At 40.3% G+C, this 14060-nt stretch overlaps 1 protein-coding gene across 1 annotated transcript; it reads left to right on the forward strand.

The window, feature by feature from the left end:
• The first annotated feature begins 511 nt into the window (after positions 1–511).
• dkk2 (dickkopf WNT signaling pathway inhibitor 2) lies at positions 512–13161 on the forward strand. The gene is made up of 4 exons (XM_029506273.1): positions 512–1091; positions 9377–9527; positions 9920–10051; positions 11198–13161. The coding sequence occupies exons 1-4, from the start codon at positions 861–863 to the stop codon at positions 11446–11448; spliced, it is 765 nt and encodes a 254-aa protein (XP_029362133.1). The 5' UTR covers positions 512–860; the 3' UTR covers positions 11449–13161.
• The last annotated feature ends 899 nt before the right edge of the window (positions 13162–14060 follow it).

Genomic DNA, 14060 nt, shown 5'->3' on the forward strand with positions numbered 1-14060 from the left:
GGGGAAAACAATGGTTATCAGATAGATTTTTATTCTAAAATATTCCGGAATGCTGCTTAAATTGGACCCTTAAACCACTTTTTACATCGGTCAGAACATCATTTCACTAACAAACACGTCCTCAGGCACACGATTCAATAACAACGTATTTCCAATGTGAATATTATCTCAGATATGAGTTTTTTTTATTATTATTATTATTTTACATTTAACCGTGATCATGGAAATCGTTCCGCCCTGGTCTAAAAAATCTCTTAGGGCCAGATTTTTTCCATTTCCAAAGCGGAGTAAAAAGGGGTGAACTACCCAGTTAAAACACAGTGTATAATTTTATTGCGTTTCCCCCAACGGAGCTCCTGGTGCTGGTGTCGCGACGACAATGGGAAGACAGAAGAGCCGCACACAGATCAGTTTCATTCTTTGCCAGTTGTGAATATGGGCGGAGGAAGCAAACTCATTACAAACCTATAAAAAGAAAGTATCGGAGATCATTAAACACCCGGCTATAGAGCCAAGTGTTCACTCCCAGTCCGTGAAAGAGGGGAGCGCTCTTCAGCTCATCATCCGCATTTTGAACCGATCTTATTTTCACTGTTTCACCGCCACACTGGGCGCTCTGTTTCCACACGCCTGCGTCGATGGCACTTATTATTCTGAACATCTGATTATCAGGAACAAAAACTTGACCTCTTCACTATTGTTTTATTTTGCAGTCGGCCAAACGTGACACATGGACACTGCCAGGGCGCACGTTTCTCACTGAGAAGCAGTCTTTTTTTTTGCGCTCAGAGTTCGCGTTTTTTTCCCAAGTGATATATACATATACATATACATATATATGTATATATATACATATATATATGCCAGTATTTAATTTTTGTTTAAGGATGATCGTCTCTACATGGAATAGATGCTGTGTTTTGATGTTTCTCGTCGCTACACTTCGGACGGGGACATCCCAAGTATCAGAGGCGCGCCCGAAAGCGAACTCCATCAAACCGGCTGTTCTGGAGGAGGCACCGACACCCACAACTAACCGGTCCGCCACAGTGCAGAGCTGGATCCCGAAGAAACATAACATCCTTGTACAGGTAATTTGAACCTTCCGATAACAATCCAAAGCTTCAGAGAGATACATCCGATCAAATCAACTTTATTTATATAGTAAGGTTGCCAAAAAAGATCGACCAGATCAACTTTTACGCACAACTTGAAAGTGGATAACTGTTCATATGAGCGGAATCATTTACTATATGTGGCGTCTTATAGTGCTAACTTATGATAATAAGTTTGTAAATTAAAATGTTTAAATATGAGTGTCCTTTTAATACATTTAAGTGTGCGTCAGGTCTATAAAACGGTGCCCATGGAGTTGAGGTGAACAAGTAAAATCCGCTGGCCTCTGGCCTGTGCCATTAGAGATAGAAAAGAAAAGGGGAAAAAAGTCTTTCACGTGTGAATCGTTATTAAATTGAAGGGATTGGACCCCTCATAAACCCTAATTGCCGTTCAGACCTGACGCCACAGTCTGGTGCAGCGCACTTTCACAGTAAATCATTAATCGCAACAGAAATGTGAGAAAAAGTTAACACTTGGTGTAATTTTCTGTCTGGGTATTAGTGTCATTAAGGTGGTCCAGACGCTTGCTGGGATTATGACATTCTTACTGCGGGGCCTCTGAGGGATAATGTTACCCACCAGTTAATACCCACTCAAAAGAATGATCAGTTCCTGCTGTTTCAACAAAGTGCCTTATTACTGTAGCCTGACAGCAAACCTAGACTCAGAACAAAAAACAACAAACAAACCAAAAAGATTTGGCATAAAAACGATGTTAACATTATGAGTATTAATTGGTGAGGAAATGGGAATGGACGAAATGAAGTTCTCAATTTTAAGCCATTTCTTCAAAAAGAGGATTGGTATCAGTGACAAACAGAGAGAAACTGCGAAAACCTCCCTAAAATCATCACTAACCGTGTCAGTCCAAGTCAAACTTTTTTGGCCCAAGAGATGATGGCGATGTCTCGCTGAGCAGTAGATGGCACTGCCACATCTCAATCACAGCCTCCTCAGCAGGCAGCCAGTCAACCAGCTCAGGGAGATAGCTGACTCCCATTTCTCCTCCAAATCTAGCCTTTGCTTACTGCACACTGGTAGACCTGACCTCTAGATTTAACACTGATTTATAATGTCACTGTAAATGTCACTTGCAGCACTGATAGTGTTGGATATCAGCGCAGTTTGCTGTGCTGAGAGCAGCTCCCTGACATCCAGCTCAGACAGAAGAAAATTATGGAAAAGCCACATTCTGCTCTCCTCGGAGTGTGGAGATCCAACCTCAGGTAGCACTGCCAGACCTCAATTTGAACGGCTGCTTACATCTTTGCCATTCCAATAATCTGAAGCGGTTTGGAAGGGTGCACTGAGGGGAAGCAATATATGTGTGCAGAGACCATCACACTGTTATTAAAGTAAAATGTCATTGTGTGCGGTTAGCGTGTGAAAGTGAAGATGGCACAAAGCATTTGTGGAAAGTGTGGGTATATATATATATATATATATATATAAAGTATATATAATATATAAAGTATATGTAGATAAGTATATGTGCATGTGTGTGTTCTGGTCACCAGGAGGTTTTCCAGCATTGTGCAGTCAGAGCCACAGCTCTGCCACAGCCAGATCGTGGCTTGATGCCTGGCAGGCAAACTACACTGACCCTCTGTATCTCATCATATGGTGGCCTTTTCAAAAGCAGAATAAATCAAAAGTAGCAAGTCTGCCCTTTTTGTGAGGTTGTAGCGGTGTAGATTTGGCTCAGGGATGATCCCAAAGATTCTGATCACCTTTTCTGAAGCATTCTCAGCTCTAATTGCTGCATTGAAACAATAACAAAATACACTATTAGGGAATCGTCCTCTTTTTAAAGTGCTTCAGGGCAGGTACCCAAAGATGGTTTCATGCTCATCTGCGTTTGTGAAGTGAATTACTGCTGATTACGGTATGGGTATGAGTTTGGATAAAGGTCATGTGCCACCTTCAATTTCTTTGCATCTGCTTTATGGGAAACCTCAGTGCCAATATCCTGCAGGTAGATTTATGGACATGTCATGCTGTTGAGTTTGTTAGATTAGCACAACTCTGGAGAGTTCCCACTGAGCTCCAGGAGGATGTGACTGTGAGTTTGCCATTTATGTAAGTGAGAACCTCAATAATCAATCACCGTGCTAATTTTTCCCTCTAAGTCCCCCACCCTTTTTTTACCCCTTGCCCTCTTTTCAAACACAATCAAACACAAGAATAGACTTCGTTTTTATGTTGTGCTTAGGGACCTGAAAAACTCCTGACATTTAGAGGAAAGTGCAGAAAATTAGCAAAATCTTCCAATAATCCTCATTCTCTTATTTTCAGTTGTAGCAAATTATTGAGGAAAAGAGTCCAACCGCCCTACAGAGACAAGCCACTGCAACAGGAAGTAAGGGTGTAATTTGGTGTTTTATCCATCAGATTAGAAACGCTGGTTGAAGCCTTCATTTATGGAAGAATTTGACAGCTTAATGTGCTTTTATTTCCTGCAGCTGCTGACATTGTCTGGCGATAAGGGTTATATTAATCAGGCAGAAACCAGGGTCAGGTTCTGGCTATCCATTTGCACTGAGTCAGAGCAAACTGCTGAGTGTTTTCCCGTTGTCTCCAACCTTTTCACATTAGTGACCAACAAAACCAAAAACCTCTAAGACCTTGACAGCCAGCACTTGTGGGTGGCACTGTTGACACTTTGGAAGGGAACCAGCAGAAATGGATAGCATAGGCAGGCAGCGCTTGACGCTGTAACCTCTGAACCCACAAGGGAAAACACAGCGTGGCTGCATTCATGCAGTACATGTCTGTAAAACATCAGCAGCCTTAACTAGTTGCTTTATTTAATTAAATGCAGAGATCTCTTTAACAAGCAATTTCTAAGGGCTTGGCCTACACAAGTCCAGCCACATCTTTTTTCTCTCCCAACCCAGCCCACCTTCTTCTCCTCCCTAACCAAAAATGACTGTTTAAACAGAGAGAAAAGGAATTGGGAGGTGTAACTACGTCTTAGCACTCAACTCAGTTTGGACTTCGGTCTTCTGTCCTATGGCCTCTCCAGTCTGTGGGACCCTTGGGCACCGCAACACCCCCACATTGGAGCCATTAGGGGCCTTCCATTGCAACCTCTTGTGCTGTAATTGGACGTGTTAATGAGAGAGGAGACCCATGCATGTCTCATTCCACAGGATAACACCTTTTTCACCAAAGCACCTACTAGATTTACCATTAAAAGCCTTTCCCCTTACCTCTGAGTCTTTGCTGACAGTGGTCTTCAAAGACAAAAGCTTGACTCTGTGTGATTCTTCATGATGAATAACATCAACTCACAATGTGTAGTTAACTTAAGGAAGGTTTAGTTTTCAGAGACTCTGGGTTCATGCATTCAAATGAGACATGCCCATAAACACATGTGTTTTCAGTGATGAAAGATGCCGAGCTGTGTTTGAAGACAAGGTTTGTAAGAATGACTTGTGCATAACCATCCCTATGTTATCTGATACTGGCTGTCTCTGCTTTCAGGGCATATGAAGTTTGTTTTTTCAGTGACAATGTTTATTTGACTCTGGCCCCTACCAGAGGCCCCCGCCACTCATTAACACCATTCACAGTTTCAGGTTGCATGCTTGATCTCTGAAGGTCAAGTGCAATCACAGCACAAAACACTGAAAGTGCGGATTTGAACTGAACGTGCAAAGTCGTTTGGCTTTAGGTTTATTGAAGGTTTTTTTCCCCCTGTTTTCAGACCAAACCAGCGGAAGTAGTTTCAGCAGACACGAACAGATCTATGTTATTACTGCTAAAGAAAAGGTAAAGGACTATAAAGGGGGTAGGGCTCAGGAGGACAACAGAGATCCGTCTATGAAGTTGTTGTTTTTTTTTTTTTATCCTGGCTTTTCTTTTCTTCAAGCTTCGTCTATGATTATATAAAAAGATAGAATTTTCATGTCATCAAAGAAATAGCTTTAATAGGGACATTTCAGGGTTTTCATTGGATGGTAGATGATTCCTCTGGGTGGGTATCACCCTACCAGGCCCACACACACTTGCTGGGACGGATTAGAGAGAATGTGTTTTTCTGGACTTGGGTTAAAATTTTTCCTTTTTGATTATGGTCTTTTTAATTATAGTTTGAATAATCCACTTTGTTAGGGGGAATACTTTTGATGAGAACAATGTGAGGTTGTGATGGTTGGAAAATTCTCCTGTGTGAAAGTCTGTTGTTTTGTTGATCATGTACGTCGACTTGATCGCATGCAGACCAGCAGATGCAGTTTTGGGGCACATACAGAGCCAACTGATGCTGTTTTTCTTGGGATGTCTTTATGTGGGATACATGTTTCAATAATTTAATACTCTAAGTTATTTTAACATTAGTGGGAATGGTCAGTGAGATGAGTCACAAAGCCCACGAATAACGCTGGGAAAAGGTCTTTGTTTACAAAGTGTAAAAGTATAACATGAGATTCAACCTAGTTTTTTCCAACTGTTTTCATAATGTTTTCAAATTTGAAAGGATTCCACTCAAATCAAACAGAGGAAACTATTTTTATCCATTATAATGCACTTCCATCAAATTCTATCAACATCTTTACAAGACTATAAAGGGATCCTTTGATCTGGGGGGAGGGTTCAAAATCCTCTATGTCCCGTAGTAAATCCCTGGTAGATTGTTACTCCCGCACATTTAAGTTTCTGCTTCAAAGTCTCAGTGCTTTACCAGCACGAAAGCAGCAAGATACAGGACCAGGCCAGGAGCTTCCCTTATGGCTCTCTGTCTGTCTCTGCCTTTATCGTCTCACCAGCATACCAGAAGAAGCTGCAGAGTACACAGTTCTCAGCCCACTTCCTGCACATGATCCAAGGCTGCGCTTTTATGTGCAAAATAAGAGAGCAACAGAAAGAAAGATGTTAGATGAATGAGATGCATCCAAATGAAGCCCTGTCTTTCAGAAGTTGCGAATAAGGCATTTTAAAACACGACAAGATAAGGCAAGATTATCTGCCTTGATTTGGAGGCCGGTCTTGTATCATTGGGTTTCAAAGGGCTGTTTTGTGGTTTAAGTCATGATGGAAGAGGTGCGCCCTTTTCTTGTTCTTCTAACCCCTATCCCCACCCACCACCATCACCATATGCTTGATGCACAGCAAGTGATTCGAGTCTGCTGGCCAGAAACACAGACAGAAATCAGAGCAGGTAGTATGAAGTACTACTACATGTGGCCGGGCCCATTCGTCATCATATTTAGATATCAGCACTGTTTTTTTCATGTGAGGATAAAAACTCCCACTGCACTTTCTTGAACTTCTCTTCAGCATATATTCCCCCCCCTCCCATCATTACACCAATAGTTCATGAGAATATTTCTCTGAGCGGCTGACACTAAAACCATTGAGCATGAAAGTTAATTCTTGACTTTGAGTTAAAGCCGCCATTTAACATTTAGGGGGAAATGCTTATTGCCTTAGGTCTACATCCAAGGATCAATGTAATTCTAAACTACATGCAATAAGTCTGGAGATGAAACCAGGAGACGATTAGCTCATCCTAACAGTTAGTCTTTTTGAAAATGTCATAAATACACTCATCGCCACATTTTTTCATATATCACACACAAAGAAAAGAGTAAGGATCATTTTCAGGGAACTGTAACATTTGTTGTGTGAGATTTCTGTATAAAAGTGCTGGAAAAATTCATGTTACATTTCTATTTATTTACTGATTAGCCACATAGGAAAGACTTTCTTAATTATTTACCTGTAGAGATGTTGGACACAGAAGTTTTTTGAATTTGGAGAGGCCAAGGCTAACTTCTCAATGCCGTTTGATACTACACTTCCCATAAAGCTTAGACGCTCCATGCCCATAGGAAAGGGAAATGCCTATCAGAAACTATGCATAACTTTGTCAGTAGCTCAAGAGTTATTTCCTCACTCTTGATGAATCCTCCCATGAACCACAGAAGACAATTGTCAACAATTGTCTGTACAGGCTCCCCTCTACTCCTGATAGGGATTAAACTGATTAGTAAGAACCAGCATGTTTTACATCAAAAACAAGGCCTTTGAATATTCTGAGAACAGTCTTGACATTGTACTAATTTAGAAATATTTGGACTCCATCAAACATGAGGGCTTTGTTACTTTCATCAACACATTAAGCATCTGCTTGATGGGAATATGTCATTATGATAGATAAGCATTTAGCTGAATATTCCTGTTCATTTTTCTATGGCTGTATCATTGCGTCCATGTGTTTTCAGCCTGAGAAAGTCAGCATGGCATCCATCCAACAAGTCTAATCTTGTACATGTTCCGAAGTACAAGTACATCAGGCAAAAAACGTCAGTGCTGAAAATTTCGTGTATTTGAGAGCTGATTGAAACATGTGGTGTACATTCATGTTTGGAGCAATGCCTGTTCTTTTGGGCACAGCCTCTCTTCTCTGCTGACCTTTGTACTCCAAATTGTGTTTACTATTTACTGTGGCTATAACGATTTTACTTATTTAAATGTTTTTCATGATTATTCAGATGTTTATTGTTTCAAGTTTGTCAGTGGTAAGCCATACTAAATCAGATCTGTCAGTGCCAGCTGAATGTGGTCAGCCAACTAAACATGTTGCTCTAATGTCAATCGACACCAAACATAATTTACATGGTCAGAATAATATTCCGCAGTTTTTTTTTTTTCTTTAACTGACCTGCATTTGAAAAGGTGTAATGTTGAACAAACGTCTATCAACTTATCAACACTTTTGTTGTAAAAAATTATACCCTGCAATCAAACTGAATGGCTGGAAATGAGATAAAGATGTTGAGCCATTGGAGGAACATTTTTGCCTGACCTTCATGGAGACCTGAGCCAAAGTATTAATGCAGCTGTTCAAATCGTCCTCTCTTGCTGAGTTCAGTGCACTTTCATGACAGTATTTTATTTGTCTGAAGAGATCATTCGATTGGTGATACAATTTGTTTGAGCTTCTTTGCTCCTGCTCCAAGTCTAATGGTGACAGGACATGCATGTGTAAGGAATTATACCAAGACCATGGTTCCAGTAAACATTCCCATTGTTATTAGACAACTGTGATGGAAAAAGTAAGCTTGGCCTATGTTGTGCTTTGTGCTGTTTGGCACAGGGGTTGTTATATTTGTAAGCTTGGTGGTTTATAGTGAGGCTGTTTCTGTGCATTTAGAGAAAGGACCGAAACGTTTCTTGTTTGCTTTGCTTTAATTGCTACCACCGCTGTTGCAGTGGTAGCAAAATCTGCAGCAATGTCTCTTTGAAGAACCAAAAATACTAACCTGGCTGGAAACTTTTGATTGCAAACAAACGTTATGTGATGCTGCGTGACTTTCCTCAGCATCACCTAACCTTTCTGTCAACATTTCACACAGATAAACAGTAAAATGCCTGTGATAGAATTGATTTCCAAAACAACAAATTGTAATGCAGGTTATGTCTCATGTACAATTTCTGAAACCATTTCAATGTAGTGCTTCCCTGATTTTGATTCTGGTCCATCCAAAATTCGCAAAGCACTTCAAGCCAGCAAAGCTGCACATCAATTCATGTACTGTTGTGGACTGTAAGGAATATATCAAGCACAACGCTGTTGGAGTCATGTCCAAAGACCCATAAGCAGGAACACTTAGATGTTTGCCAATACTGTGTGTGTAGGTGTTTACTGGCTGTTTCACTGCTGTCATACTACAACAAGAAATCCATCTTCACATAGGGCCAGCTAAAACTCTGTCCTGCCCATTAATATGACAGACAGAGATATGTTAACAGTGAACTGCACAATTGATCTGTCTTTTGCAGTGGTATATCCATGAGCCAGTCCAAAACACGTTTCTAGAAAACAATGTCACAGATGCAAGTAGGAAAGTTAATCACATTTACATCACAGCTGCATGCGTGCGTGTTTTTTTTATGCTTTTGAAAGCACATAAAAGCACATTTTATGCTTTTGAAAGCTTTTGAAAGTTGTCCTGCTCATGCCTATCAATGTAAACCTTTAAGACACTGAACAATACATTTTTGCAAATTATGTTATGCACAAAGTTTGTGCAGGTGGGTGATGCAACTGCAGCCACACAGTCACCAACAGTGCATATCACAATCTCACAAAGTAAACAGCTACCTCAGCAATATGACCTTATGTCAGGATATAATGTTACCACAAAGATTACAGTCCCTAGATGTGGGAAGAGCTTCATACTGCTGATTTTAAATGTGATGTAGTTTGTAGTTTTATGGAGAGTAAGTAAAGGCAAAATTTCGTCCGCAGGTATATCCATGCAGCAATGATAAGGAGTGCAGCGTAGGCAGCTACTGTCACAGCCCTCAGCAGGCTCCCTCCCGCTGCCTCACCTGTCGTAGGAGGAAGAAGCGCTGTCATCGGGATGCCATGTGCTGCCCTGGTAACCGCTGCAGCAACTGTATGTACCTGACCCACACACATACACACACACATATTTCAGCACATGTCAGTCTCATTTACTGCAGGTCGCAGCTCTTTGATTTCTTGTTTTTGGCAAATAATCTGGAAAAAGTGACTCTTCTAGGTTGGTAAACAAATAGTACCACAGTATCCCACCCAGAGTGTCAAAGAAGGAGCCTGTACATTTAAATAACGGCGAACACACCTTCATACAGAAACCTGAACTATAGTTGAATTGCATTAAATTCATGCCCACAGGCTCAATTACAATGTGCTTCTTCTCTGATATGGTTGATATAGCTGCACAGTGACAGAGGATACCCTCCTTCATAGTCACTTCTCCTAAAAAGTCCTGCTTCTCTGTCTCTCTTTTTTTTTTTTAAACTCCAGTTATTTGCGTCCCAATCTCTGAGAGCGTGCTGTCGCCTCACATCTCAGCATTAGATGAGCATAACAAACTGTCCACCAAAGACCACAACTGGAGGAAGGGTGGCAAAGCGCACACTAAACATTCTCGTAAAGGTAAGATTTAAATGCGCATCTCACTGTTGTGTTCAAAAATGTTTACCTGAAGCCCCTCGCCGCTCCAAACACCACTGTTTTTTCTCCCATGTTTTATTAGCTGTCATCCCTTTTTAACCTGATCAGGATGGCTGAGCCTTTCTGTTGTTCAATGTCTGCATGTCCAATGCAGTTCACAGGTGACGCCAGTCAGCCAACTATGTTGATAATTACCCCTCTGCTCATATGTCAGAGTCTGGGAGCCCTACACACAGCATGGGGAGTCTAGCAGAAACCACAATGCCCCTGCTGTTTCTGAAACTCATACAGACGCTTTCCCTGACAGCACATATAGTGTGGTACAGGACTAAGAACCCCATATTACAGCTAATAACTCACCATACATTAGTTTAAAACTAAACAAATAGCACAAGCACGTAAAGTTACTATAAATAAAGGCATTTAACCTCATTTGTGCTTGACTAACTCCCCCTCTTTCAACATTATTACTTTATAATGGCCTTACATTAGAATCAGTTAAAGCAAAATTAGAGCAGTCAGGCCTCACAGGCCGACATGCTGATGGTTGGAACTTTGTATTGAAATAACTAAACAGCAATGTGTGGTTTTATCGTAGATAGGGTGACTAATTTGAATTATAAATCAGCCTTTGGCAAGAGGTGACATACATTTAAATGTGTTCCGCGCAAAACCTGCATGACTAAATTACGTTAATTACGCATTCATCGGAATATAACTGACCACTTTCCAAGAACATCAGACTCACACCAGATGGGAGTAAATGGTTAATATACAGAATAAACAAATTGTTTGCTTGATCTACGTCACAAGCTTCATGCGTTTCTCATGTTGGTCTCTGACATGGCCACACATAATGTAATCTGAACTGAAACATAAAGAAAGGGCTCCTTAAACCCAAAAGCCGTATGGAAAACATACCTGCCTGATTAACAGTGATTGTACATTTCCTTTTTTTTCTTAATTGTGGGACTGCACAGCATCTCCGAGATGCTGGAATGGTTTATAATTTTGTGCCTGTCTTTTATGTCTCTGATTAAGCATTTGTTTCTCTTTTTCAAAATGTCAGCTTGATATGCAGACTAAAGGTCATCGTTCACCACTGATCAGTGCTGTTTCTTCTGTTAGGACACGATGGCGATCCTTGCCTACGCTCATCTGACTGTGCGGAGGGCTACTGCTGCGCCCGCCATTTCTGGACCAAAATCTGCAAGCCGGTGCTGAGGCTGGGAGAGGTCTGCACCAAACAGAGGAAGAAAGGTTCTCATGGCTTGGAAATCTTCCAGCGCTGTGACTGCGCCAAGGGCCTCTCCTGCAAGGTGTGGAAAGATGCCACCTCCTCATCCAAGTCCAGGCTCCACATGTGCCAGAAGATCTGAAGTGGAGGCAGCTGCTGTCGGCATAGAAGCCTCTGTCTCCATCTGCAAGGGAACGTTATTTTAAAAGGATGGGTTGTGGCTGTATTGAGAAGAAGTAAAAGACAGAGACTAACAAGAGACAGAACAGTCTGTGTGGGTTCAAGCTCGCTATTCAATGAGTGAATGGGGAATGCTTTAATCTGTTTGCCGTGAGTCGTCCATCCCCGCACCCACATACAAACCTGTACCACCACAACCACACACACACACACACACACACACACACACGTACACACACACACACACACACACACACACACACACACACACACTCACACATACGTACACTTCCCACCTCATGTTGTGAAGTCAATGAGCTCATGCTGTGTTCATGCTCACAAACACAGCAAACATTTTATACATTCTCAGCGACATTCAGGGAGCCACAGAGTCAGCCAGTACTGTGATGTAGTGATGAGTGTGGACCTTTTCTAGATGGAGCAGAATTGGAAGTCTTTCATCAAACTTCAACTTATAATGATAAGAACAGTAGATTATTTCCATAGAAGCCATATTTTTTACTGCACAGCACATTCTTTACCAAAGTCTAAAATCAGATGTGTAATGTTGTGTGTCTCACTACTGGATCTGAAGTTTGCTATGATACCATGTGTTTTGTTCAATTTCAGTATCATGTTGCTTGTTTTGAGTCTTGATGAATTCAGCTTTTGTTATCCAAGACATTTGCAGCCAGTAGCTAAGGCCATGTGAACACTGGTCATATCATATTAGAAACAAATTGCATAAACTATTCACTCCAGAGCTCGACTTGTGTAAAAAATGAAAGAAAATTTACACGACAGTGATGATTTTCATCTGGGGCATTAGCTCCTCGCTCAATATTTAGCCACAAGAAGAGGGGTAAAGCATTGTGTCCATTATGGGAGCCTTGTTTGATCTATTACATACAGCTGCAATCTATTGTGATACAACTGTGTGGGTTAAAATAGTTTGCACCAAGGTAGAGCGCTGATGCAGACTTAATGGTTCCGATACTAAACTGAGGATGGTTCTGCTTTTCTAATCACATGCACAGGATTCAAGGGTACCATGGAAGTGCAATTTTTTCCGTTTACGAAGCCAGTAGGAATGGAGACGTGAGGAGATTGATTAAAGTTACATAAACACTCCATAAACCTTTTGTTTTCAAAGAGAAATGTCGTTTGTATCAACATTTTGTTGATGGCAGACAGCTTCTTTTTTTCTAGATATGACTGCATAATCAAATACACAAATTTCGTAACCATTTAAGCTCTTATATTGTAAATAGATTGGAAACAATGAAAGTGTATTTAAGAATCAATGTATATCATGTACATATAATTAAAGTATGACTCTTAAACATTAGAGCAAAATTATCTAGGTGAGAAGAGAAAAAGGAATGAGACTGAACAGGGCCAGTTGGAGAAAAGAAAAATAATGTAGGAAGGGTAGAAGCTGTGTTCATAGAGAAGAGAAGAAAGGCATAAATGGCTTTGACTGATACTACAGAGGAGATGCATCAAAAGGATAGTTCTTAAAAGAAAGAGCACATTAATTTCCAAAACCGTTTGTAAATGGTGTGTAAATGGTTTCAAGATGGAAATCCCATTAAATATTTTTTTGTGTGAATACTTTCCATCAATTTCTTTTGCGTATTCACAATAATGAATGAATTAAAGAATGTATTTTGTACCACTGTTTAAACTGGACTCATTATTGCTCATTGTGTTGCTTCTTGTGTTCACAAATAAAATAAAATAAAGATAAAAATCCAGGTCTGATTAATAGGAGAGAGATTTACATAGATTGCAAATTCAAATTTATATGTCTTTATACGTGTGCATGTGGCTCTAATAGTGGTCGAAAACTCCACAGGAAATTTTGGAAACTTCACTTGAGTGACTGAGACCATAAAGAAACAGTCCCAAAACCCCAAATTCAAAATGGTAAATCTCCTTTATATGGATTATATGGAGATCACTCTTTCAGGAGATTCTGTTTTTAGTCAAGCCCCATCCTCCTCCCAAAAAAAAAATGAAAATATAAAAACAGAATAATGTCTTTCATGTGAAATTTGTTGCAACTGTCTTATCGTCAATTTCATTTGATAAATTTCTCACAATGCTCTCTGCTTGAATAAAATTGAGTAAATTGAAAAAATATGTAGCGACTGCAACGATTAGAGACACAGGTCAGCTCTATTGGAGGGTTAGCACCTCCAGCATCATCCAAAAATTTCCATATTTTTTAAGTTATACTAAAGTCCCATCAAGATATTGTCTGCATGCAGCGCTTGAGCTAGACAGAACTGAGAAAATATTTACAGGGTTATATAGTTACATTTAAATTAACCATCTAATCCAATCTGAAATTATAATAATTTAAAATGTATAATGGAGAAGGACTGCGTTCATAAATTCTGAAACAATTCAAGGGTCATTAAAATCTCAGACTAACTGTGTCTGCATATGAGATTTTCATGAGTACTAATAAGACTTTTTGTCAGAGCCACTTGAGCCTGATGCACTGCAGATGTGACATATAGACAAAATTCTTTGATGGCCTTCTTTTACAGCAAATGTGCAGGAAAT

The sequence above is a fragment of the Echeneis naucrates genome, chromosome 1 (genome assembly GCF_900963305.1).
Source record: "Echeneis naucrates chromosome 1, fEcheNa1.1, whole genome shotgun sequence".
NCBI lineage: Eukaryota > Metazoa > Chordata > Actinopteri > Carangiformes > Echeneidae > Echeneis > Echeneis naucrates.